The sequence below is a fragment of the Monocercomonoides exilis genome (genome assembly GCF_001643675.1).
Source record: "Monocercomonoides exilis strain PA203 chromosome Unknown scaffold3-2548433, whole genome shotgun sequence".
Lineage (NCBI taxonomy): Eukaryota > Preaxostyla > Oxymonadida > Polymastigidae > Monocercomonoides > Monocercomonoides exilis.
The window spans coordinates 2,294,392-2,319,644 of record NW_027150548.1 but is presented as its reverse complement, the minus strand read 5'-3'; the positions used below and the strand labels follow the sequence as shown (position 1 = coordinate 2,319,644).

Below are 25,253 nucleotides of genomic sequence, written 5' to 3'. Positions count from 1 at the left end.
GACTTCATTTGATGAGAACAGCCATAAATTTGAGTGGTGCGAATGGAATGATTCAAACAGTGGGAATGAATATGGAGGTGCACTTTATGTTGTTTGTGTAAATGCAAATCTCGCAATCACCTTGTGCTCATTTTTCAACTGTTCGAGTGGTGATGTTGGAGGAGCGTTATACTGTTGTAATTTATCAATAATTAATATGACCAAATCCAATTTCTCAAATTGTCAGGCAAGACATGGAGGAGGTGTTTCCATGTGGTATCCTCAATCCAATTCTGTTTATTCATTCTCAGAAAACAAAGTTGAAAGTTGTTCAATAACAAATTGGTGTGGAACTGGTTGGTATTTTGCTCTAGATTATAATCAGTTAAATTTTCAATTTTTGTTTTCTAAATGTAAGTGTATCTCAAATTCTGGTGGAGATTCTGCTGGTTCTTTAACATTTTATAATCCTCCAGGAAACAAACCGAGTCAATTTTTGATCAATGAGTGCCAATTTATTAACAACGAATTGACTGCCTCCTCCACACGCGGAGGAGCTGGGCTGTGCTGCATGTACACCTTCACTTGGATGAATGAAATTAGATTCATCACATTCTGTTTCTTCGATGGCAATTCCGCAACAAATGGCAGAGGAAACGATGTGTTCTTCAGCGGAAGCAGCATCACCCAATCTCCATTTAATCAGTGCGGATCAACAACCCCAACACAAAGGGTGTGGAATAACAATACAGCTGACAATGCAGTGTATAATGGCTGGCTCCCTCTCATCGCCCAGAATAAAATCGTTGCCAGCAATGGAACCAATACAGATGCCTGTGGCAGACCCCAACAGACCCCATGTGCCACCATCGAGTATGCCCTCACTGGCTTCATTTCCCTCCTCCAAGACGCCTCTCTCACCCTCCTCACCTCAGCATTTGTCCCAACTCAAACACTCACATCCAGCGCTGCTGACACAAAAACAACAGGAAATGATGAATTTTTTCAGGTTCTCATATAAATTCTTTCATTTTCCATATCATAGAAAAATTCATAAGCTATCATAGCTTTTTCAATTGGAGTATATATCATCATTATTTTTTTCAGAAATCCATACCATCAACAAGACAAAAATATTTCTTCGTCATTACCTCATCTAATTTTTCTTCTCCATCAACTACAAATTAAGCTCATGAAAAAAGATTCATTGCTGTCGTATCTTCAAAATACATTTCTTCAAGCATATCAACAATCTCTTCAAAAATATCTGTTTCTTTTATCACTCCAATTTCTCCTTTTTTGAGCGCTGCAGACGCACTTATTTCATAGAATTATCCTTCGATTATTGATTTTCCTAAAACAACCGCTTTCTCTCTTTGTTTCATCTTCTGCGATTTGTTGAAGGAGCATGACGTTGTGAAATCTGCCGAAGGCCATTTTGGAACCCATCCATTTCATAAAAGGATTTCTCCAATTCTTTTTCTTTTTCACCTGTGTATCCTTCATTCACTGAAAGAAGGGGGAAAGCATCCTCCTTTTTTATTTCACGCTGCTAATAGACTATTCTTGTTTAATTAAGTATCTTTTCTATTTTTATTAACTTCAGCTGACATTATGCGTTGTAATAAGTAATTCTTTGTGTCTTTCCAAATAGCAACAATAGATGAGATCTGGCCCTGAATTTGATGGAAGTTGAACGAAATGCAAAAATAGTATCATTTTTGTTGCTTGTTGAAAAAGATGTTGAAGAAAAAAAGAAGGATCACAATTGTTGAAATGAAGATCGATGCCGTACAAATGTGTGCATGAATAAGGAAGAATGATGTTGAAGTTGAAGAAGGAGAAGGAGAAGAAGAGAAAGAAGCAAAATTTGAATGAATAAGATTTTGTGTGTTTTTGGCTATGCGGTTCATAACAGGCGTGCTTGTCGCTGAATAAGCAAGTGAATTGTGAGAAGGCGAATCTTGTGTTTGTAAATCGAGAAATGAGAAAGATGGTTGATTGAATGAAGGAGTATTATCAGAAGAAGATGGAGAAGAAGAAGAAGAAGAAGAAGAAGAAGAAGAAGAAGAAGAAGAAGAAGAAGAAGAAGAAGAAGAAGAAGAAGCAATATGTGACTGAATAAGATTTTGCATGTTTTTGGCTATATGGTTCATAACAGGCACGCTTGTCGCTGAATAAACAGGTGAATTGTGAGAAGGCGAATTTTGTGTTTGCAAACCGAAAAATGAGGAAGGTAATTGATCGAATGAAGAAGGATTATCGGAAGACGACGACGAAGAAGAAGACGAAGAAGAAGATGCAGTTGAGAAATGCGAAATCAGTTGAACAACATTTATGATGTTGAGAATAATTTGTATGAAATTGTTGATTGGCCAAAACGGATCGCTTGCTGTATAAATTTCAGATTTGTTTGAAAAACTCAATCACAATATTTGTGACGAACAGATTGGATAAATCAATCTTGCTGTATTTCTTCAAAATCAATTCACTTTCTTTTTGCAATTTCCCCTCCTTTCCCCTCAAAAACAGAAAATGTTGATTTTTCTCAATTTCCTTTCCTTTCCATTCCCCTCTTCCATTCAATCCCAAAAATCATCAAAAAATATCAATCCCTCCTTTTCTTCACCTTTCCCTGTCTCTTCCAAAAAACATTCTTCTCCTCTCATAAAAGTTACCCCCTCTTCCAATCGAATATTTCACAATTGCCCTCTTCTGTCCCGCTTTTGCCCTCTTTTCTTTCTCTTCAAAATCCATTTCTCCAATCAACAATAAGCCCTCTTTCATCATCTCCAACCACTTCTCTATATATTTTCTACATTTTCTTCTATAAATCTCTGCCTATTCCTTCCCCAACTTTTTGTCTCAGAATTTCTTTCATTCAAAAACCCCTCTCGAAATATTAACATTCCAAAAAACACTCAACTCCCACCCCCTGCCACAAAAAATATTCTTCCATCTCTTCTCTGCCCCATATCCCTCATGTGCCTGGTGTTGATGAAATAAACGAGATATAACACTTTGAATGGTTGAGAATATTATTAAAGGAGATGATCATGCCAAAAACAGAAAAAACCACCACTGAACATCCACCACAATGCGTACGGGCTGAGAAGACCCTCCAGTGAGATGTACGATGTATTTTGTGGAGACGCGTTCCGTGCTGCAATTTGACCATTCTGAGACTGAAATGGTGAGATTGATTTATTTTTGGAATGATGATGGCTGTGGAAATGAGTGTGCTTGGCAAAAAACAGTCGAAGCGCAGTTTGGTCTTTATTTATTTTTCTATATATGAATATTTATCTGTTGACTGTTTTTGTGTTGTTTTCAGGGCAGGAGGTGGAAAAGAATGAAAATGAATGAAAGCGGAATATCGCGTTGTGCAGGGTGACCATCGAGTTGGGAGAGCGAATTCATATGAAAAGTGTGCATGATGAAGGGATTGGGAAGGGAATTGGAGATGATATTTTCAGATGATAAATAAGATATTTTTCAATGATGAAAATGGAATTTGAGCAGAATACATGAATTTCACATTTTTCAGAAGGAAGGGAAATCAATGCATTTGATGGAAAAACAACTGACGGAAAGGACGATTAGCGAATCAGATGATGAAACACTTGAAAAAGGAAGGAATAATGAATTTTTATTGAAGGGAAACAGTTGCCAACGGAATAAAATATAGTTATTGACTTGAGCATTGGTTCTGAAGGTTTGCTGATATATTTTTTGAAGTGATTATTATTTTGTTTTAAGAATGTTGAAAGTATGAGGGATAAGGTGGCTTTGAATAAGGAAAGCAGGAAAGGAAAAATAAAGACAGACAGATGAAATGCGAGATAAATCGAAGATGCCTGGCATTAACCTTTGGCGAAGAATTATTTTTGAGGAAAGAAGATTTTTTGTGAAAGAAGGGGAAGCGAAAAAGGAAGAGACGGAATGAAAAAGGAATTGAGGTGTTCTTTGTATTTTTAGTTTGAGAGAGAGAAAGAGGATTGAGCTGAAAGTGAAAAAGGATTCAGATGTTTCTCCTCTGCAGAAGAAGAAGAAATCCAGAAGAAGAGAATTTCAATGAAATTCTACGTTGATATTTATTGACTCCAATCTTCTCAATTTTCAACAATTAATCGTCTCATTCAATCCATTCATCATTACCATCATCATCTTCTTCTTTAAACACATCAACAACATTTCACACAGCTTCTTCTTCATTATCATCATTCGCATCATCTGATCGAATTTCTTCATGATCTGTTTCATCGTCAGAGATCATGAACGAAATGAAGAAACGGAGAAATTTTGCAGATGAAGGAAATAATCAGAAATAAGAATAAGAAGGCGAAAGAAGAGGAGAAAGAGAAAGAGAAGGAAGAGCATGTTTTACTGGAGGATTTTGAAAGGAAATAGAATTGAGAAGATTGAAAATATTTTTGAATGAAAAGAAGAATTATAGGAAGAAGAGGAGAGAAGAAATAGCAACTTACACAAAGAAAAGTGAATGGATAAATAGAGGATAAATTTGAATGAAGAAATAGCAAATAGGGGTAAATGACTAAATACAGAAGAAATCAAAAGATTTGAATAAATGAGTCAAAGAAGGAATGAGAGAAGAGGAGAAAATACAGAGAAAAAAAATTAGAGAAGGAAACAAGAAATGCATTTCATTGGAGAATTTGGAAAGAAAAGCTAGAATCGGTCATTTTTTTTCAGCGTTTTCACTGTATCGTTGTTCCACGCTCTTTTCGATAGGGTTGTTGATCCACAATTCTCAAATGGAGATTGAATGATGGCATTGCCACTGAAGAACACATCGTTTCCTCTTCCGTTTTTGGCAGTGTTGCCATCGAAGAAACAGAAAGTGATGAATTTATTTCCACTCATCCAGGAATAAGTGACATCCAAATAGATGGCAGCGCCCCCATAAGAAGAAGAAGCAGTCAGATTGTTATTGATGAACTTACAATCATTTATTAAAAATTGGTTTGGTTTGTTAGCTGGTGGATCATTAAATGTGAGAGAGCCGGTTGAATCACCACCAGAATTTGAGATGCACTTGCATTTTGTGAACAGGAATTGAGCATTTGATGGCATATCATATACATGAAAATACCAACCAGTTCCGCACCAGTTTGTTATTGAACAGCTTTCCGCTCGGTTTTCTGAGAATGTCCAAACAGAATTTGATTGTGGATTCCATGAAGTGACTGCTCCTCCATGAGCAGCCGAACAACTTGTGAAATTGGACTGCATGATGGTTAACTTCAACGAACTATTACAAAACAATGCTCCGCCATCCCAATTGCATGAGCAATTGTTGAATGAACACGATATGATTGCAAGATTAGCATTTGCGCAATCCACATAAAGCGCTCCTCCTCGATCTGGCCCTCCAGTTGTGTTTTCCCATTCGCACCATTCAAAGCGATGACTGTTCTCATCAAATGAAGTCAGTCTTCCTGGTCTCTTTCTGTTGGTTTCATTTCCAATATGAACTACAGCAGCATTTGATGAAGAGCGTGTTTGGTGAAGGAAAGATGTGTTGAAGGCAGAGAGAGAAGTGGCAGGGCTGTTGAGGTTGGGGAGAATGGCACCATCGATGGGGTTGTGGGTGTGGAGGAAGATGGTTGAGTGGATGGAGAGGGATGAATGAAGAGAGAAGGAGGGGATTGAATTGATGTTGGTGGAGGTAGAAGTGGAAGAAGAGGAAGAAGTGGTTGAGAGGAAAGGATGGAGTGAGTGGGAGGGAAGGGATGGAAGAGATCGAGGGGATTGGGGAGAGGAGATGTTGGAGAAGAGGGTGTTTGAGAGATGGAGATTGAGGTGGATTTGGAGGTGGGGATGGGATTGGTGATGGTTATGGAGAGGGGAAGGGGAAGGGGAAGAGGAAATAGAAGGGGAAAGGGAAGGGGAAGAAAAAGAAGAGGATGAGGATGAGGATGAGAAAGATGAAGGAGATGGGGAAAGGGAAGGAGAAGGAGAAGGGGAAGGGGAAGAGAGGGAAGAAGGAGAAAAAAGGAAGGGCTGGACGAGGGAGATGAAGGAGGAGAAGGAGGAGTGGGAGATGGAGAAGGAGGCAGGGGTTGAGGAGTAGGAATGTGGGAGGAGATTGTTTGGGGTGGAGAAGAGGGGGAAGGAGAGGATGGCTGGTTGGTGGGTGGTGAGGGAGAAGTTTGTGAGGGCGAGGGAGGCATGGGCAGAGAGGAAGAGGGGGCAGTGGTGGTGGTGGTTGTTGTTGAGTGAAGGTGGGTGGATGGTGCAAGCGGAGGAGCAGATGGAGGCAGCGGAGTGGTGTTGGGCAGTGAGGAGTGGACAACCACTGAGAGGGATGATGTTGAGATGGGTCACACACAAGGAGGTGTTGATGAGGGCAAGGCTTGTCTGAGCACCACAGATGTGATTTCCCGATGCATGTTCCACCTTGTCTGGGCGAGCGCCTCTGATGATGCTGTTTGCGATGTCTTCTCCATGAACGAGATTTATGGTGAGGAATGCAGCGAGTATTTGCACCAATGTTTCCAAGCTTTTAGTTTTCTGATTCCTTTATAAACAGTCTGGTCAAAAGTGAATAAGAACATATTGTTGATTATCTGAATGAAATGAAATTCTGAATGGAGCTGAAAGAAGAGGAAATCTTGTGAATAATTGATGATTATCTGAAATTGTCTTCTTTTGTGTAAATGGACAACTATTTGTATTTATTGTTTGCTTTTGTTTCTTTCATATTCACACAACATTTTATTTTCGATGTTAAATAGATTTTTTTGAGTCAAAGGGTTTTCGGATAAAATATTTTGTTTGATGAATTGTTTGATATTTTATTTTCACAAATAATACTCAAAGGCATTCTCCATTGACTTGAGAAATGTTAAAAATAAATGCACTGGGGAACAATTATGTGAAGAATAATCACTCTCAAGGTTATCATTCATTTCAATCAACTTTCCAATTTCTGATTAAATGATCGATCATGGAAGATATATGAGTGCAACCAATCAAAATGAACTGAATTATTATTTTTCTTTTTGTCATTCAAAAATCAAAATAAAATTATCTGACATAAGAAAAACACAACTTTTTTTATTGAAACCAATTTTTAACAAATTGTCCAAAAATGAGAAAAATCAGACATTTTGTTTTTATGACTACCATTCTATCAATTATTAACAAATAATAATTATTTCTTTTTTTGAAACATCTCTTTTTTCCACTTTTCCAATTTTCAATATCATATTTAACGATTGGAAAACCTCTAATTCATTCAAATGAAAAAGCTAATATGTTTCGAAAAACATTGAATATTCAAGAAATGGGAGATTTCTTTTGATAAAAATACACATTTTGTTTTTTGTGTTATTTATAGACTTGTTTCAAATTCAGAAATGTTTCAATTCACAATTTATTGTTCAACGAAAAAATCATTGTTAGAATAAAAAGATGAAAATTGTGAACAATTAATTCCATCAGAAAATGTATCATTTTGTTAATCACCCACTCATTCTCAATTAAAAAAATTTAATAAAGATTCTTCGTTTGAAAGCGATTGATGACAAATAGAATCGATCAAAAACTGTTCAAAGTGAAACATTGATTTTCTTTTGTTTTTCGAGTTTATTTATCATGAACATTTCAATCAAAAAAAGTTATTTTCTCAGATTATGCAAAATTATCCATTTTATCATAATTGTTCACAATCGCATTGAGTTGTGTATTTCTTTTTGTGATAATATCCGATTGTGATTATATTCGATGGTGTTTCACAAAGAAAAAAATGGAAAGATGAATATATTTATAATTAGAATAAGTGCTCGATTTTCAATTGTCAGAACAAATATGATTGAAAAGAAATATCATTTTGACTATTTTCCCCACATTTTTGAGAGACATGCATTTTGAAAGTTTTGATCATAAAATCGATTGTTCAAAGAAAATTCTCACATTCAACTTATTTGATTCGATTGAGAATATCTGATCATGCTATTCAATTCCACGAGAAGAAGATGAAAAATGCACACAATGTTTGTTCCAAGAAAAATAAAATAATGTAAGATAATGATTTCATCACACAAGGGAATAACATGCAATCACTGAATCAATATTGTTTCAAGAATAAAAATAGAAAAATGGTGTTGAGGATATTTTTTTGAACGAACTCATCCTTCAATGTGCAACAAGATCTTTTCCACAAAAAAATGAAAAATTTAACCTATTATATTTTGTCTTGTTGTTGTTTCTCTCAATGAGTCAGAAAAGCATTTGTTGTGATGAAGTGCAATAAAATGTTTTATTTTTTTTATTATTTTGAAAATCCTGGGTAATTATTGTTGAAATGAAATTTTTTTGTGTTGTTCATTATTTCAAAGTTTCAAGTTGTTGATTGATGAATTTTCATCGAAATGTTTCAAGCTTTGAAATTGTTCATCTTTCAAACATCTTTTATCAATGTGGACAATGAAGAATGTTTGTTTCATCAACAATACCTTTTTAACGAAAGTCAAACTTTTCAGATTATTGTTCAATTCGAAATATTTCACAGAAGAAATTTGATATCAAAAATAATCACACATATCAGGAATAAATAACATTTGGTAAAACAAAACATTTCACTAAACTGTTTTTGATTCAATTTTGTTTCATTTTGATACATCCGTTGTGGTGTTATTATTGATTATAGAAAAATGGAATACTATTTCAAATTGAAAATTGAAGAGTTTTCACCTTTCTTCGAGATTGCTTTTTTTTCCAATTTCATTGCATTCGCCAAAACAAAAGAGAAACAGCAAATTTGGATAATTTGAAAAAAAAAATGATCATATTTAACTTCTCGTTTTCACTGAACTTGGCTTTTTATTTGTTTAAAAATGAAATATTGATTATTTGTTTATAAAATCAATTTTTCATTTTCTGGTTGCAAAACAGTACCGATAATTATGTTATCTGAAGAACAAAACAAAAGAAGAACATTCTTTAATCAAACTGAAAATTTTCGATTGTACAAATGACAATTCAGAAAACAAAACAGAAAATTGTTTGACAACAAAATTGGAAAAAATTAATGATTTTTCGATTCTTTGTTGGAATAAAAAGGATATCAATTCTTAAAAGATTTGACAAAAAGAGAAACAAAAAGAAATTCATATTTGGAATCATAGAAATTTCATTGAATGCTGTTTGTGATAAAATAATTAATAATCTTAACATTATATGCAAATAAATGCTAAAATTATTTATTTTGAGAAATTTTCATATTTTGAAGCAAATTTCTGAAAATTTCAATTGCAAAATTCATTCTCTTTCTTTCCATTCACTCCTCTCTCTTTCTTCCCTTCCCTCAATAGCCCATCCACTTCTCTCTCTGCCTTCAATGCATCTTTCCTCCACCAAACACGCTCTTCACCAAATGCTGCTGTCGTGCACGTGGGAAATGAATCTCAAAGAAAATCACCTGGAAGATTGACTGATTTTGATGAGAACAGCCACAAATTTGAATGGTGCGAATGGAATAATTCAAAAAGCGAAAGTGATTGGGGTGGAGCACTTTCTGTTGTTTGCACAAATGCAAATCTCACAATCACTTCTTGTTCATTCAACGATTGTTCCTGTAATGGAAATGGTGGAGCTTTGTATTGTGTATATTTGTTGAAAATTGATATTTCAAAATCCAATTTTACAAACAGCTCTGCGTCAGGTGGAGGAGCAACTTGCATAGCTTATCCACAATCCAGTTCTGTATGGACATTCTCAGAAAACAGAGTAGAAAGGTGCTCAATAACAGGCGGTATTGGAACTGGATGGTATTTTGGTCTCGACAACATGCCATCAGATGCAAAATTCTTGTTCAAAAATTGCACCTGTATTGCAAATACTGGTGGTGATGCAGCTGGAGCAGTCACGTTTCATTGGCTTCCACCAGAAAAACCAAAACAATGCTTGCTCCAAGAGTGCCAGTTCATCAACAACAAAGTCGAAAATCCAACCACATATGGTGGAGCTGCGTTGTGTTGCACAAGAACATATGATTGGATGAATAATGTTAAATTCATCACATTCTGCTTTTTCGATGGAAACACAGCAACAAATGGCAGAGGAAACGATGTGTTCTTCAATGGAAGCAGTATCACCCAATCCCCATTCGAGAATTGTGGATCAACAACCCTATCGAAAAGAGTGTGGAATAATGGACAAGCTGATAACGCTGTGTATAATGGCTGGCTCCCACTCATTGCCCAGAATAAAATCGTTGCCAGCAATGGAACTGATGCTGATGCCTGTGGCAGACCCCAACAGACCCCATGTGCCACCATCGAGTATGCCCTCACTGGCTTCATTTCCCTCCTCCACGACGCCTCTCTCACCCTCCTTTCCTCAACATTTGTTCCTCTTCAAACACTGACTTTCAATGCAGTTGATACAAAAATCATTGATAACAATGAACTTTATCTTATTTCTTTATAATTTCTTCCATTTTCTTATTTTCACCATTTTCCATATCATAGAAAAATTCATAAGCTTTCATTGTCTTTTCACCAGAAGTTTAATTTTTTCAAAATCCTAAATATCATCTCATATAAAAGTATTTCTTTGTCATTTTCCATTTGATTTGGCTTCTTCATCAAGTGAAAATTTATCTCATGAAAAAGAGAATAATCTATTTCTTCTCTTCAATAGAGTCTCTTCGATCATATTCGAAGGTTTTTCAATAATTATATTTTCATCAGCTTTCTCGTTCCAACTTGTTAGTATCCAATTGGAGCAAGAATCTCATATAATTACCCTTCAAATAACCCTTTTCTTCAAAATTGTTTTTCTTCCTCATTTCATTTTTTGCAATTCGCTGTTGCTTCGTAGCTGTGTAATCTGCCGAAGGCTATTTAGGAATCCATCCGTTCCAAATAAAAATTGCTTCAGCGATATTTCTTTTTTATCTGTGCCTCTTTCAGCTTCCAAATGAAAAAGCCAGAATTGATTCGTTGTTGAAAACGTGCAGACTTTTCTTTGCTTTGTGGAGAATCGCCTCCGTCGAAATATAATTTCAGCTGATATTTTGAGAGAGAATAAATTGTTTTCTGTACTTCAGAAAAGATATTAAAAGATAAGGCATGGTGCTGCATTTGACAGGAGTTGAATGAATTTGAATAAACATTATTTTTGTTGCTCGTTGAAGAAGACGTAGAGGAAGAAGTCCATTTGAATGAAATGAATGAATTCGCCCAAATTGCCATTTTTTCAAATAAAAAGAATTGTGAATGTAAAGAAAGCTCTTTTATCGATTGACTGCAGAGACAAAGAAAAGTGAATGAAGCTATTTTTCGTTCAATTTTGCAGAGCTGTATATTGGAACGTATAAACACAATAGAAGGTCGATGTTCCGATCCAATGCAAAGTTAGTGAATATGGCATTGAAGATGTTGGAGATAATGGTAAAGATTGCACAGTTTGTGGGAAAGGACAAATCGCAGAAGAAGTTGAAGAATTTGAAGAAGATGAGAAGAGATGATTGAGAGATGAACAATCAGTCAAATAATTTTTCAGAAGAAGATGATGAAAAGGGTTCATGTGATGTTGTCAGTTGGCAAAAATATAACATTTGATAAGTTGATTTCAGAAGGAATATAAAACCCCAATCACAAATAAAATTGGGCAATTCGCATTAATTTGTCAATGAAGATTGATATCTTCAGTTCATTTGCAAACTTTGAGTGGTTTCATTGCTTTCTCTTCAAAAACATAAAAATAATGATGTTTGTCTGTTGTTTCTAAAAATACAAAAGACATAAATATCTGTTGAAGATAGAAGTTAAGATGAATACGAAGATGAAGAAGCAGCAGAAGAAAAAAAAGAAGGTAATGAAGGAAAAGGAGGAGGAGAAGAAGAAGAGGAAGAGGAAGAAGAAGAAGAAGGATTTTCTTCATTGGAAATATGAGAAGAAGGAGATGTGGTAGCAAAAGAAAGAGGAGAAGAAGACAACGAAAACGAAGAAGACGAAGAATATAAAAGAGTCGAAGAAGATGAAGAAGAAAGAGGAGGAGAAGAATGCAAAGGAGAAAGAATGTTGTGCGTTGAATGTGTCTCTGAAGAAACAGAAGCTTTTGGATTGCATTTCTCCGAATGAGAACGTTCTCATTGGCTTATTTTGGAATTCATGGGAAGATGATGATGGGCTGAAGGAACTAAAAGGCAGGGAAAAGAGGAAGTTGAAAAAGATGAAAAAGAAGAAAAAGACAATGGTCATGAAAACAAAAGGAAGAAGAAGAAGAAGTGATTAATGGAGTTGAAGAAGTTGAAGAAGTTGAAGGAGTTGAAGAAGACGAAGAAGACGAAGAAGACGAAGAAGACGAAGAAGACGAAGAAGACGAAGAAGACGAAGAAGACGAAGAAGACGAAGAAGACGAAGAAGACGAAGAAGACGAAGAAGACGAAGAAGACGAAGAAGACGAAGAAGACGAAGAAGACGAAGAAGACGAAGAAGAAGCTGTATGATGTGATGAAAATGAATGAACTGATGAGTTGATTGAAGGTTGAGATTTGCGGAAATGAATATAAATAAAAACAAAGATTTTCGATGAAATCATTTTCTCTTCTTTCATTTTTGTTTGTTCTTCTGATAAATAAAATCCTCCAATTCAACCATCTTCCTCCACACTCACAACCCCATCGATGGTGCCATCCTCCCCAACCTCAACAAGCCATCCACCTCTCTCTCTGCCTTCAACTCTTCTTTTCTCCACCAAACTCGATCTTCATCAAATGATCCTGTTGTTCATGTCGGATCAGAAACTCACAGAAAATCACCTGGAAGATTGACTTCGTTTGATGTGAACAGTCATCGCTTCGAATGGTGTGAGTGGAATAATTCAAATGGACAAAATGATTATGGAGGAGCACTTAATGTTGTTTGTGCCAATGCAAATCTCTCAATAATTTCTTGTTCATTCAGCAAATGTTCGATCACAGGCGATACTGGTGGTGGAGCAATACACACTTACTGTTTGCAGAACGTGAATATCGCGATATCCAATTTTTCAAACTGTTCAGCTCCTCATGGAGGTGCAATTGATATTGATGGCAGACAATCATCTTCCGTTTATTCATTCTCAGAAAACAAAGTCGAAAATTGTTCAATAACAAACTGGTGCGGAACTGGATGGTATTTTTATATTGGTGATTTTTCTTCAAACGGTCAATTCATGTTCACCAAATGCAAGTGCATCTCAAATTCTGGTAAAGATTCAACCGGCTCACTCACATTTCGTTGGCCTCCACAAAACAAACCAAATCAATTTTCAATCGTTGAGTGTCAGTTTATAAATAATAAACTGACTGCCTCTGTCAATTATGGAGGTGCTGCCATTTTCTTCTATTCAACTTATTCTTGGATGAATGGAATAAAATTCATCACTTTCTGTTTCTTCGATGGAAATATAGCTGCAAATGGAAGAGGAAATGATGTATTTTTCAGTGGTAATTCCATAACACAATCTCCGTTTGAAAATTGTGGCTCAACAACCCAAGCAAAAAGAGTGTGGAATAACAATACAGCTGATAGCAATGTGTACAACAGCTGGCTTCCAATCATCAACCAGAACAAAATCGTTTCCAACAGTGGAAGTGATGTCGATGCCTGTGGCAAAACACAGCAACGCCCATGTGCCACAGTGGAGTATGCTCTCGGGTGCATTGCTCCCTTCAGCGATGCCTCCCTCTCTCTTCTCGTCTCCATTTTCACTCCCACAAACACTCTCACATTTCGTGCTCCAATTACAAAAATCACTGGAAAAGATAAACATTTTCTGATTTCTTTATTATTCATTCCATTTTCATCATTTTTAATATTAAACTTTTCTCGATCGTTTCATCTTCAAATATTAATCGTTTTCCATTTCACTTCATGTTCATGAGATTTCATCGTATTTTCTACTGAAGTATATATCATCACTTTTCTTTCATTGAGCCCAAAATCAGCCCAAACGAAAACATTTCTTCAAAATTTCTTCATCTAATTTTTCTTCTTCATCAAATGCAAATTCTGCTTGTTGCTTTTACGAATCATCTCTTTCATCTCTTCAAAAAGATATCTTTCGATAATATCAGCAAGCTCTTCCAAACTTTCAATTTCTTTTATTATTCCCATTTCTCCTTTTGTGTTCGCTGCAGACGCACTTATTTCATAGAATTATCCTTCGATTATTGATTTTCCTAAAACAACCGCTTTCTCTCTTTGTTTCATCTTCGATTGCTTGATGAAGGCGCATGTTATAGCGCAATCTCTCGAAGATCATCCATATAATCATTAATTCCAAATATTGTCTTTTGCCTTGTTCTTTCTGTTTTCGGTGAATTCTTTCAATCTGAAAACGAAAAGGCCAGAATAGATTTTCTTTCCGATTGAATGCCTTCTGATCGGCTTTTCTCGGCTAAAAATAGAATCGTTTCCGTTGCCATATAATTTCAGCTTTTGTGTTTCCAAATTGATATCGATGATGAGGCCTGGAGCTGAATTCGAGGATTGTTTATTGAAACAAAAATAATATCTCAATTTTTATTGCTCGTTGAAAAAGACGTTGAAGAAGAAGAAGAAGAAACGAAACGAAACGAATTTGAACAAATGGCTTTTCATCACGAGAATCTTGAATGAAAAATGAAATGAAGAATCATTTGACGATTGATCTGCTGAGTAGAAGGAAACGAAATGAAGCAATTTTTGATTCTGTTTTGTGGTGCAGCTCGTCGAGCTGTATAAATAAACTTGATATGAGATCGTCCGATACAAAGTGAGAGAAAGCATCAGAGAAGAAGAAGACGAAGAAGAAATAAACGAAGAAGGCGAAGAAGAAGACGAAAAAGACATTAACGAAGAAGTCGAGGAAAAAGAAGACGAAGGAGGAGGAAGTGGTGGTGGAGGAGAAGGAGGAGAATGTATAGGAGAAGGAGTGTTGTGTGCAGAATATGTCTGTCGGAGAAATAGAAGCTTTCAGATTGCATTTCTCCGAATGTGAATGTTCTCATTGGCTTATTTTGGAATTCGTGTGAAGAAGATGAAGAAGAGGAAGAGGAAAAGATGACATAAAAGTTGAAAAATGTGAATATATGTGGTGAAATAGAAATGTGCAATCAATCGAATGATATTTCTGAAGAAGAAGATGAAAAGGGTTCATGTGATGTTGTCATTGAGATAAAATATTGAATTTGATAAATGAACTTCATATTGGAAAAAAAACATGATCACAAAAAATTCAACAAGCAGATTGATGCATACCAATTGAATTGGATGTCCAATGTTCATTGACTGTTCTTGAGTGGTCGCCTCCTCTTTCCCCTCAGAAACTGAAAATGTTGATTTCTTCAAATTCCTCTTCTTCATCTTCTTACAATCACACCCATCAGAGTTCAATCATTCTCTCCCTTCTCTCATCCTCTCATCATATTTTCTCTTCCAATCCACATCCTTTCCCACATCTCCTACTTCTTTTGAATCTTCTCTCCCAAAACCCAGCCCATTCACACTCACATTCCCCATCTCTCTGCACTTCATCAATCTCTTCATCAATTTCTCCAAAACTCATCCATTCGCAAGTCCCCTCAAATTGTGCTGCTTCTGATTGCACATGATAATTCCTGTTTCTTCCTTCAAACATCACTCGTTGTCTGTCTCCTATTCAAAATAAATACATTTCAAAAAAAAAAATAAAAAATTGAAAAAAAAAAAATAAGACACACTTGAACGCTGTGTGAAAATGACTCAAGCCAAGCAAACTCATTTCAACTTCTTTTTGAGTCTCCTCCCTTTCCTTCTTTCTCCAACACACCTTTCAGCAGGCAAGCCACACAAATCAACTCCAATTCCACTGAAAGGCCTCCACCCAGAATTACGTTCTATTGCAAACATTCCCCCAGAAGTCTTTCATCCTTTTCTTATTCGTTCTTCTTCTTTTCATCAAAAATCTTTTTCTTGCATCTTTTCCTCAATGAAGAACGAAAATAAAAAGTCATCATCCTTCAAGGCCTTTGGCTCTTCAAAGCATCTCCCGATACTCCAACGCCAAAATCCCAACCTCAATCCTAATCCCTTTTCATCCGCCATTTTCTCCATTTTCCTTTCAACAACCCACTCCACAAATAGCGCCAGTCTCTTCAAATCTCACGTCTTCCATTATTCCATCCATTTTCTTCGCTTTCCCCTTTTTGCACAGCATTCCTCAAATTGTTCAATCGCCCAAGCCCCTTTCAAAAGTCAATAAATAATTTCTTTTTTCTAAAATAATAAAAAAAGAACAGATAAAATCGCTTGAATAGTGATTCAGTCATGCCCTGTGCACACCATAAAACATTTGCTGCTGGTCCTGTGCATTCGAAAAAATCAAGGTGAAGCAACATATTGATTCCATTTCTGAATGTTGGAGGAACATCTGCTTCAAAAGAGTCACAAATATCGATTAAAATACCTGAAGATGCACAATCATTAACTTATTCCTCTGCATCATTTTCATTCTTTTGCCTCAAGACAGGCAAGACGAAGGGCAGCAAAACATTCATTTATTGTTTGGTTTATTAATAAGGGTGTCCAACCTATAATAATATAAGTGAAGATTTTTGATTGATGATTTGCTGCGGCCAGAGCATGTTTGAGCTGCTTAGTCCAACGGCTACAGATGTGCCAATGCAAGTTATGGCACCGCAGAAGAACAGGGATTTTGTTAACAGATGGAGGAGTGAGTGGCTGTTTTCCAATATTGTTTGCGAAAAGTGAATTAGTGGGTAAAATTGTATGAGATTTGAACTTGGCAGTATATTGCAAAACATATGGTGCAACATCGGCTGTGATATTTTTAATGAAAAATAACTCAAGCAAGTTGCAGAAAAAGCTACTACAATTTCAGAAAGATCGAATTGAACAGCTTGTTCATTTCGAGGGAAATGCGTTGCACTTGGCATATCTTTTGCTCAGGACTTGCTTTATATGGTTTTTGGGAGGAAGATTTTCTTTGTGGAAAAGGAAAGGGAATTTGGGGATTGAACAATGGAGGAAGCGAGTTGAACGAAGCACTCAGCAGGCCTTAACAACAAACGCATTGCCATTTACGCGAAACACGTTGGAAAACTATCAACAAAGATATGGCGTTGAATAAGTCTTTGAAAAGGAGTTCATTACTTTATCATTTGGAGAATATTAATTTTCACCTGTCTTCATTATCGGTTTCATAAAGGATTTTCTGCTTTCGATGATGTTCTTCATCAGCCATTTATTGTTCAGCAGTCTGTTTTTTTATGTGGCAAGAGGCAATTTTGGAGAGCAAGAAAGACTGCTTGGCTGATAATAACCAATCCATTGGAGAAGGGAAAATATTTCGAGGCCAAAAAAATGGTTTGATTTTTTTATTTCATTCATTTTTCTTTAAAGGTGTTCTTTGAATGAATACAGATTGGTCATGAACAGGAATGCCATAGAAAGAAAAGCCTTCTTTTCATTTCGCGAAAGAACCATAAGTTTTGGGATTATCCCTGTTTGGATTGCATTCAATGATGATATTCGTGACTTTTGCCATCCGTTTTGTATGAGGCAAAGCCTGACAATGCTTAACATGAGTTTGCAAGAAAGAGAAAAGCAGTTTGTTTGGCTTATTTTGAGAGTGTTTGGCAGAAGCGACTCTTTTGTCAGAGCACATGAGCTGACTGGGCATTCACATTCAGAACACATTCAGTTTTTTCTATCGCCCAACGTGACTTGGAAAAGCTGACATCTTCTATTTTTCTTCACCTTCTTCTTCACCTTCGCTATCATTCTCAACAGTCTCACTTCAATAAAAGATGCTCATTGCCAGAATCGACACATCAATCACATAATCATAAAATTCGTCATTTTCTTCTTATTTCGTTTGAAATTTTTGCAATTGAAGTCAACTTCATCAATCGACAACGCCTTCTTCGATTTTGAATTCTTCTCTGCCAATATCCTCATCATCCATGAAGTTCATTTGAATTGTTGACATCATTGGACAAGCATAATTTTCTTTTTCTGAGGGAAAAACAGTTCAACCACACAAAGTCAGTCAACGATTTGTGGACTTCCTTCTTTATCTGTTTGCATCTCTTTCCCTTTCACATATTTTGTGATGAAGATTGTATATTTCATCTGAAATCAACTCATCGAATGATTTGTTTTTATCAATCGACATTCCTCAAGTAATCATCAACATCTTTATTAAAAGGATTAAATTCGTTTCACAATTCTCAATTGCTCCACCTTCTTCTTCTTCTTCTTCTTCTTCTTCACCTTCTTCTTCTTCACCTTCTCCTTCTTCTTTTTCTTCTTCTTCACCTTCTTCTTCTTCACCTTCTTTTTCTTCACCTTCTTTTTCTTCTTCACCTTCTTCTTCTTCACCTTCTTCACCTTCATCATCATCATCATCTTCTTCTTCTTCTTCACCTTCTTCATCATCTTCTTCTTCTTCAAATTTTTTTTTACACTTTTTACTGGATCAGAGAACCGAACTTCAAACGCATTTATTCCATTCAATTCAACAGCTCCGCAAAATTGAACGGAAAATTGCTTCATTTCCTTTCCTTTGTCTCTTCAGTCAATCAATAAAGGAGCTTTCTTTGCATTTTTCAATCACGATTCTCGTGATGAAAAAAGGCAATTTGGAAAAATTCATTTATTTCATTCAAATCAACTTCTTCTTCGATTTCTTTGATGATCAACAAAAATAATGTTTATTCGAATTCATTCAACTCCCCTCGAATTCAGGGCCAGACCTCATCTTTTAATATCTTTTCTGAAGCACAAAATGTATATTTATTCTCTCTCAAAATATCAGCTAATGTTATTTTACAAAGGAAATTGCACAATGTTTAACCAAGAAAAGCTGATCATCAGGCATTCAACAGAAAACGGAGATTGAATCTGACTTTTTTGATTTTGAAGATCAAGCATCTGAAATGAAAAGGAATGGGCATTGAAGCAATTCATTTATGAAATGGATGTGTTCCTAAATAGCCTTCTGCAGATTACACATCTACGAAACTGGAGCAAATTGTTGAAAATGAAAAGGAAAGGAAAATTTAGAAGAGCATGTTGATATGCCTGAAGAAATCCTATTTGAAGAGATGAAAGCGATGAATCTTTTTTCTTGAGCTCAATTCATATTTGATGAAAAGGAGAAATTTGATGAAGAAATTTCGAAGAAATATTTTTGTCTGAGCGGAGATTAAAGATAGATTGAAAAAAATAAACTTCTGGTGAAAAGAAGATGATAGGTGTAGGATATTTCTCTGAAATGAAAAAATGCTCAAAATTAATAAATGGAAGAATTTATATGAGAATCTGATAAAGTTCATTGTTATCAATGATTTTTGTGTCAACTGCGCTGAAAGTGAGTGTTTGAAGAGGAACAAATGTTGAGGTGAGGAGGGTGAGAGAGGCGTCGTGGAGGAGGGAAATGAAGCCAGTGAGGGCATACTCGATGGTGGCACATGGGGTCTGTTGGGGTCTGCCACAGGCATCAGCATCAGTTCCATTGCTGGCAACGATTTTGTTCTGGGCAACGAGGGGGAGCCAGCCATTGAAAGTTTCATTGTCTGCTGTATTGTTGTTCCAGACTCTTTGTGTTGGAGTTGTTGAACCACAATTCTCAAATGGAGATTGAGTGATGCTGCTTCCACTGAAGAACACATCATTTCCCCTGCCATTTTTGGCAGTGTTGCCATCGAAAAAGCAGAATGTGATGAATTTTATACTATTCATCCAGGAATAAGTTGCTGTGCAACACAGCGCAGCTCCTCCGCGTGTAGATGATGCACTTGTCAATTTGTTGTTTATGAACTGGCACTCAACGATTGAAAATTGACTTGGTTTATTTTGTGGAGGATTATTGAATGTTAAAGAACCAGCTGAATTTCCACCGGAATTTGAAATGCACTTGCATTTGGAAAACAGGAATTGAGCATCTGAGGGCATGTAATAGAGGGAAAAGTACCAACCAGTTCCACACCAACTTGTTATTGAACAACTTTCCACTTTGTTTTCTGAGAATGTCCAAACAGAAGATGATTGTGGATTATCTAATCTCGCAGCTCCTCCATGTCTCGCCTGGCAATTTGTGAAATTCGATTTTGTGATGCTGATTTGTAATAAATATTGACAGAATATTGCTCCTCCTTCACCATTGCTTGATGTACATTTATTGAATGAGCAAGAAGTGATAGCGAGATTTGCGTTTGCGCAAACAACAGAAAGTGCTCCACCCCAATCACTTTCGCTTTTTGAATTATTCCATTCACACCATTCAAAGAGATAGCTATTCAAATCAGTAAAGGGCAATCGACTTAATTCCTTTTTTTGAGTTTCGGATCCGTTATATCTTACAACATCATTAGAGGAAGAACGTGTTTGGTGGAGAAAAGAAGCATTGAATGCAGAGAGAGAAGTGAATGGGTTGTTGAGGTTGGGGAGGATGACTCCATCGATGGGATTGTGGGTGTGGAGGAAGAGGGATGAGTGGATAGAGAGGGATGAGTTGGAGGATTCTTCTTGTCAGAAGAACGCGGAAACAAAGTTGAAAAACAAGAAATAACGATTTCAGCGAAACTCTCTGTTCAATTTGTTATCATTCATTTTCGCAAATCTCGACCATCAATCAGCTTGTACTATTCATTCATCATCCTCGTCTTCGTCTTCGTCGTCTTCGTCTTCGTCGTCTTCGTCGTCTTCGTCTTCGTCGTCTTCGTCTTCTTCTTGCAAAACTCCAACAACATGTCGCACAACAGTTTCCTCAAAATCCACTTCATCCATTTTGAATTCTCCATCAATTGTGTCAGCATTAGAAATAAAGAGAAAAAAGAAATGGAAACAAGCAAATACATTGATGAAGGAGAAAATTTCAAATGAAAATTGGAAGAGGATAGGAAAAGAAATTCTTGATTTAGGGTGCATGCTAAATGGAAATGAGATTGAGAGGATTGAAGATATTTTTTGAATGAAAGGAAGAAGAAGATTGAATTCAAAGTTTGAGTTGGAAGTTGGATTTGAGAAGAAGAATAATTGAATAAACAGAGGAAAGTGTTCGAGAAGCGAAACAACAAGCAGGGACAAGTGACTAAATGCAGGAAAAATCAAAAGTTTTGAAAAAAAAGATAGAAAATTTGAAGCATGATGAAGGAAGAAAATAAAGAAAGCAAAAATGCTTGGAAAAATGGAGAAAGCGGGAAAAGCATTTAATTGGAAGAATTATGAGAGAAAAGATGAGGAAGCCAGCTGTTTTATTCAGAGTTATCAGCTGTATTTTTATTCCACACTCATAGTGTTGGAGTTGTTGAACCGCATTGCTGGAATGGAGATTGGGTGATGCTGCTTCCACTGAAAAACACATCATTCCCTCTGCCATTAGTTGCAGTGTTGCCATCGAAGAAACAGAATGCGATGAATTTGAACCCGCTCATCCAATTTGATGTTTTTGTGCAGCACAGCGCAGCACCACCATAGGAAGTTGAAGTTGATGTCAATTTATTGTTTAAGAACTGACAATCATTAATTAAAAATTGATTTGGCTTATTGGTTGGAGGAGAATTGAATGTGAGAGAACCAGCAGAATCACCACCAGAATTTGAAATGCACTTGCATTTGGTGAGCAGGAATTGACTTGCTGAGGTCATGTTATAGATCCAGAAATACCAACCAGTTCCATAAATGCCCGTTATTTTACACCCTTCAACTCTATTATCTGAGAATGAATAAACAGAAGATGATTTTTGACCATCAATACAAATTGCGCCTCCATGTAATGCCGAACAGTTTGAAAAATTGGATTTAGCGATGTTCACATTCTGTAAACTGTAACTGTATAACGCTCCACCGTGATTTGTATTTGAACAATTATTGAATGAACAAGAAGTGATTGTGAGATTTGCATTTGTGCAAACCACATAAAGTGCACCACCAGATGAAGAACCACCATTTGAATTATTCCATTCGCACCACTCAAAGATATAGCTATTCAAAGCAGTGAAGGACAATCTGCTTAATTTCTCTTGTTGAGATTCAGATCCGTTATATTTCACAGGATCATTTGGTAAAGATCGAGTTTGATGGAGGAAAGAGACATTGAAGGCAGAGAGAGAAGTGGATGGGCTATTGAGGGAAGGGAAGAAAGAGAGAGGAGTGAATGGAAAGAAAGAGAATGAATTTTGCCATTGAATTAAATCGAGAATTTGCTTCAAAATATGAAAAGTGTTCAAGATGAATATTTTCAGCATTTATTTGCATATAGTGTTGAGATTTTCAATTATTTTATCACAAACAATTTTCGATGAAATTTCTATGATTCCAAATATGAATTTCTTTTTGTTTCTCTTTTTGAAGAATTTTTTCAGAATTGATATCCTTTCTATTCTAACAAAGAATTGAAAAATCATAATTTTATTTTTAACCCACTCATCAAAATACCTTTTGTATTGTTTTCTGAATGATCTTTTGGTAAATCGAAAATACATATTTTATTGAGAATGTTCTTCTTTTGTTTTGTTCTTCAGATGCCTTAATAATAATTACTATTTTGCAACCAGAAAATGAAAAATTGATTTTTAAAAACAATTTTTTATTTTTGATTTAAAAACGAATCAATAGTCAAGTTCGACAATAACTTGATATTCAAAATTATTTCCTTTAAAAAAATCATTGTTGTTGACTGAAAATATGTAAATTTGAATGAAAATTTTTGGGATTGGAGAACTTCACTGATTTTGATAATTTCTTCGTTTATTCACTTTTCGATTCTGTATCATTGGATCCATTTTTCAGAAAAACCAAGAACAAAGGATTCTCAAAAATAATGGATTCTCAATTTTCTGTTGAAACAATCAAGTGATGCTTTTGTTGAAATGTGAGTTTATTCAAAGATATTTCCACCTCGTTATTCTTTTCAACTGAATAAAAAAATGAAAAATAATTATAAACATTTCAGTCATCATTTCATGAATATTCAATTAATATTTATCATCACCTTTTGTGAACCATCTTTTCATCGAAAATGATCACAGGTTCAAATATCCGTTATCACAATAATTGTTCTTGTTAGAAGCTTTTTGATGAAAAAATTTTTTGTGTGTTCTTCAAATGATCCATTGTGAAGGCCAAAGTCTTTTTCACATTTTGAATGAGAAATGTGATATTCTCCGCTATCAAGTTTGTTTGTTGTTGACAACAATAGTTCAATATTGGGTGATTATCTTTGAAATCATTACAATCAACAATTTTTCAGTGTTATCCTTCAGTTGTTTTTCACATATAGATTCTGGAAATGTGAATGTTTGAAGTGACAAATTTTAAACAAAAAGTTGAAAAAATTAACAAAGAATGGCATTCCACTTCAATATTATTGCTTTTCTTTTTTTTTAAGAAAAGAAAGAAGAAAATTTCATTTTATTTTTCTTTTGGAAAATTGAAAGAGATGATATTTGTGATATCAACAAAAAATAAAGTTTTCCCTCTCAATGGAAAGGACTCATGTCAATGAAACTATGAATAATAGGAAAAAATATCTATTTTTTTATTATTTTCAAACAAATAAAACCAGACACATTTTTGAAATATTTGCTAAGCTTTTCCATTTCCTTTCTTTTCATGCAATACCAAAAAAACAAAATCATTCATTTCATTTGATTTTCTTTTTTTTGTTTGCTAGTACTTTATGGCTAATTTTTTTTTTGAAAACTTCCTTTTGTTTAATTATCAAATAAAATAAAAATATCATTTTTTAATCAAATTTTTGTTCCAACTAATAAAACTTCACCAAAATGGAAACAGAACCGAAGCAATGTAATTATTTCCTTTTAAGAAAAGAAATGTGAGTGGGAACAGAAATTTGTTGAAAAATTGATTTTTGTTTTTTTGAAATTTAAACAAAAAAAAAGTTTTAATGAAAAATTGACAATATAATCTTTTTTTCATTAAAAAATGCATCATCCTTGATTGGTCAATGCAAATACAGTATCAAATAACGATAAATATTACAGATGAAGTGTTCTTTTGAATTTCAAAGATAATTTTTCAAAATTATAAACAGTGGAAATATTCACGCCAAATGTTAATAATGAAATGATTTTTCATAATTAATCAAAAAAGCCATCCCTAAATTCACTTTCACCCTCATATTCTTCTTAAGTTATTTATTCACAAATAAGTGGGGATAAAAAAAGTTAATAAACACTAATTTCTGCTGAGTTTAAGCCAGATAACAAATATTTATAATTATTGGAATATTTTTCGATTTCTTGTTGAATTTTGTGTTTTCAGTTTTCTCAGAAATAAATATCTTTTGAAAATGTGATCTTTTCGTTTTTTTAATGAAAACGCGAAAATGAAACAAAATGAAATTTTAATTATTGATTCAAAAATTCATTTCTATAATTTTTTAATTTTCATTTTCATTGCAGATAACACAAGGCAATTTCTTTTCATCAAAAAGAATAATTTGAAGGAAAAATGAAACAATTTGAGCAATTTCATTTTCTTTAACACAAACATACACAAAAGAATTTTTAAAATTTCTCTTTTCACTCTTCCTATACTCTCTTTTCAATCATCTCCTCGTCCGAATCCCATCCATTTCAACAATCTCTTCCCTCTCACTCACTTACCTCATCCGTTTCTGCCTCCTCAACAACCTCAACCACTTCTTCTTCCACAAACTCCAATACCAATACTATCCCCTCCTTCTCCCTTCACTCATCCCTCTCCATCCACTCATCCCTCTTCAAACACACTCACAACTCCATCGATGGAGTCATCCTCCCCAACCTCAACAACCCATCCACTTCTCTCTCTGCCTTCAATGCCTCTTTTCTTCACCAAACACGCTCTTCGACAAATGCTGCTGTCGTGCACGTGGGAAATGAATCTCAAAGAAAATCACTTGGAAGATTGTTTGATTTTGATGAGAACAGCCACAAATTTGAATGGTGCGAATGGGAAAATTCAAGCAGTGGAAGCAGTCGTGGAGGTGCACTTCATGTCAACTGCACGAATGCAAATCTCACAATCACTTTTTGTTCATTCGACAATTGCTCATCTGATGATCATAGTGGAGCATTATACTGTGTATATTTGTTGAAAATTGACATTTCAAAATCAAACTTCACGGGTTGCTCAGCTGCTCATGGAGGAGCTGCTCATGTCGGCTGGCCACAATCCAGTTCTGTTTGGACATTTTCAGAAAATAGAGTGGTAAGTTGTTCAATAACAAGTTGGTGTGGAACTGGCTGGTACTTCTTGCTTAATGAC

At 35.3% G+C, this 25,253-nt stretch overlaps 5 protein-coding genes across 5 annotated transcripts; 2 read left to right on the top strand and 3 right to left on the bottom strand.

The window, feature by feature from the left end:
* Positions 1 to 1,694: 1,694 nt before the first annotated feature.
* MONOS_9949 (uncharacterized protein) lies at positions 1,695 to 2,135 on the bottom strand (the record flags this gene model as incomplete). Its single annotated transcript, XM_067880493.1, has 1 exon — positions 1,695 to 2,135. The coding sequence occupies one exon, from the start codon at positions 2,133 to 2,135 to the stop codon at positions 1,695 to 1,697; it is 441 nt and encodes a 146-aa protein (XP_067735490.1).
* A 3,521-nt stretch (positions 2,136 to 5,656) lies between these two features.
* MONOS_16994 (uncharacterized protein) lies at positions 5,657 to 6,073 on the top strand (the record flags this gene model as incomplete). Its single annotated transcript, XM_067869873.1, has 2 exons — positions 5,657 to 5,781; positions 5,845 to 6,073. 2 exons carry the CDS (start codon positions 5,657 to 5,659, stop codon positions 6,071 to 6,073), a joined length of 354 nt encoding a protein of 117 aa, XP_067735489.1.
* A 5,915-nt stretch (positions 6,074 to 11,988) lies between these two features.
* MONOS_9950 (uncharacterized protein) lies at positions 11,989 to 12,460 on the top strand (the record flags this gene model as incomplete). The annotated part of the gene is made up of 2 exons (XM_067880495.1): positions 11,989 to 12,096; positions 12,224 to 12,460. The coding sequence occupies 2 exons, from the start codon at positions 11,989 to 11,991 to the stop codon at positions 12,458 to 12,460; spliced, it is 345 nt and encodes a 114-aa protein (XP_067735488.1).
* Positions 12,461 to 15,091: 2,631 nt separating this feature from the next.
* On the bottom strand, positions 15,092 to 15,866 carry MONOS_9951 (uncharacterized protein; the record flags this gene model as incomplete). Its single annotated transcript, XM_067880496.1, has 4 exons — positions 15,092 to 15,178; positions 15,237 to 15,344; positions 15,614 to 15,632; positions 15,787 to 15,866. 4 exons carry the CDS (start codon positions 15,864 to 15,866, stop codon positions 15,092 to 15,094), a joined length of 294 nt encoding a protein of 97 aa, XP_067735487.1.
* Positions 15,867 to 18,156: 2,290 nt separating this feature from the next.
* MONOS_9952 (uncharacterized protein) lies at positions 18,157 to 18,481 on the bottom strand (the record flags this gene model as incomplete). Its single annotated transcript, XM_067880497.1, has 2 exons — positions 18,157 to 18,425; positions 18,478 to 18,481. 2 exons carry the CDS (start codon positions 18,479 to 18,481, stop codon positions 18,157 to 18,159), a joined length of 273 nt encoding a protein of 90 aa, XP_067735486.1.
* Between the last annotated feature and the right edge of the window lie 6,772 nt (positions 18,482 to 25,253).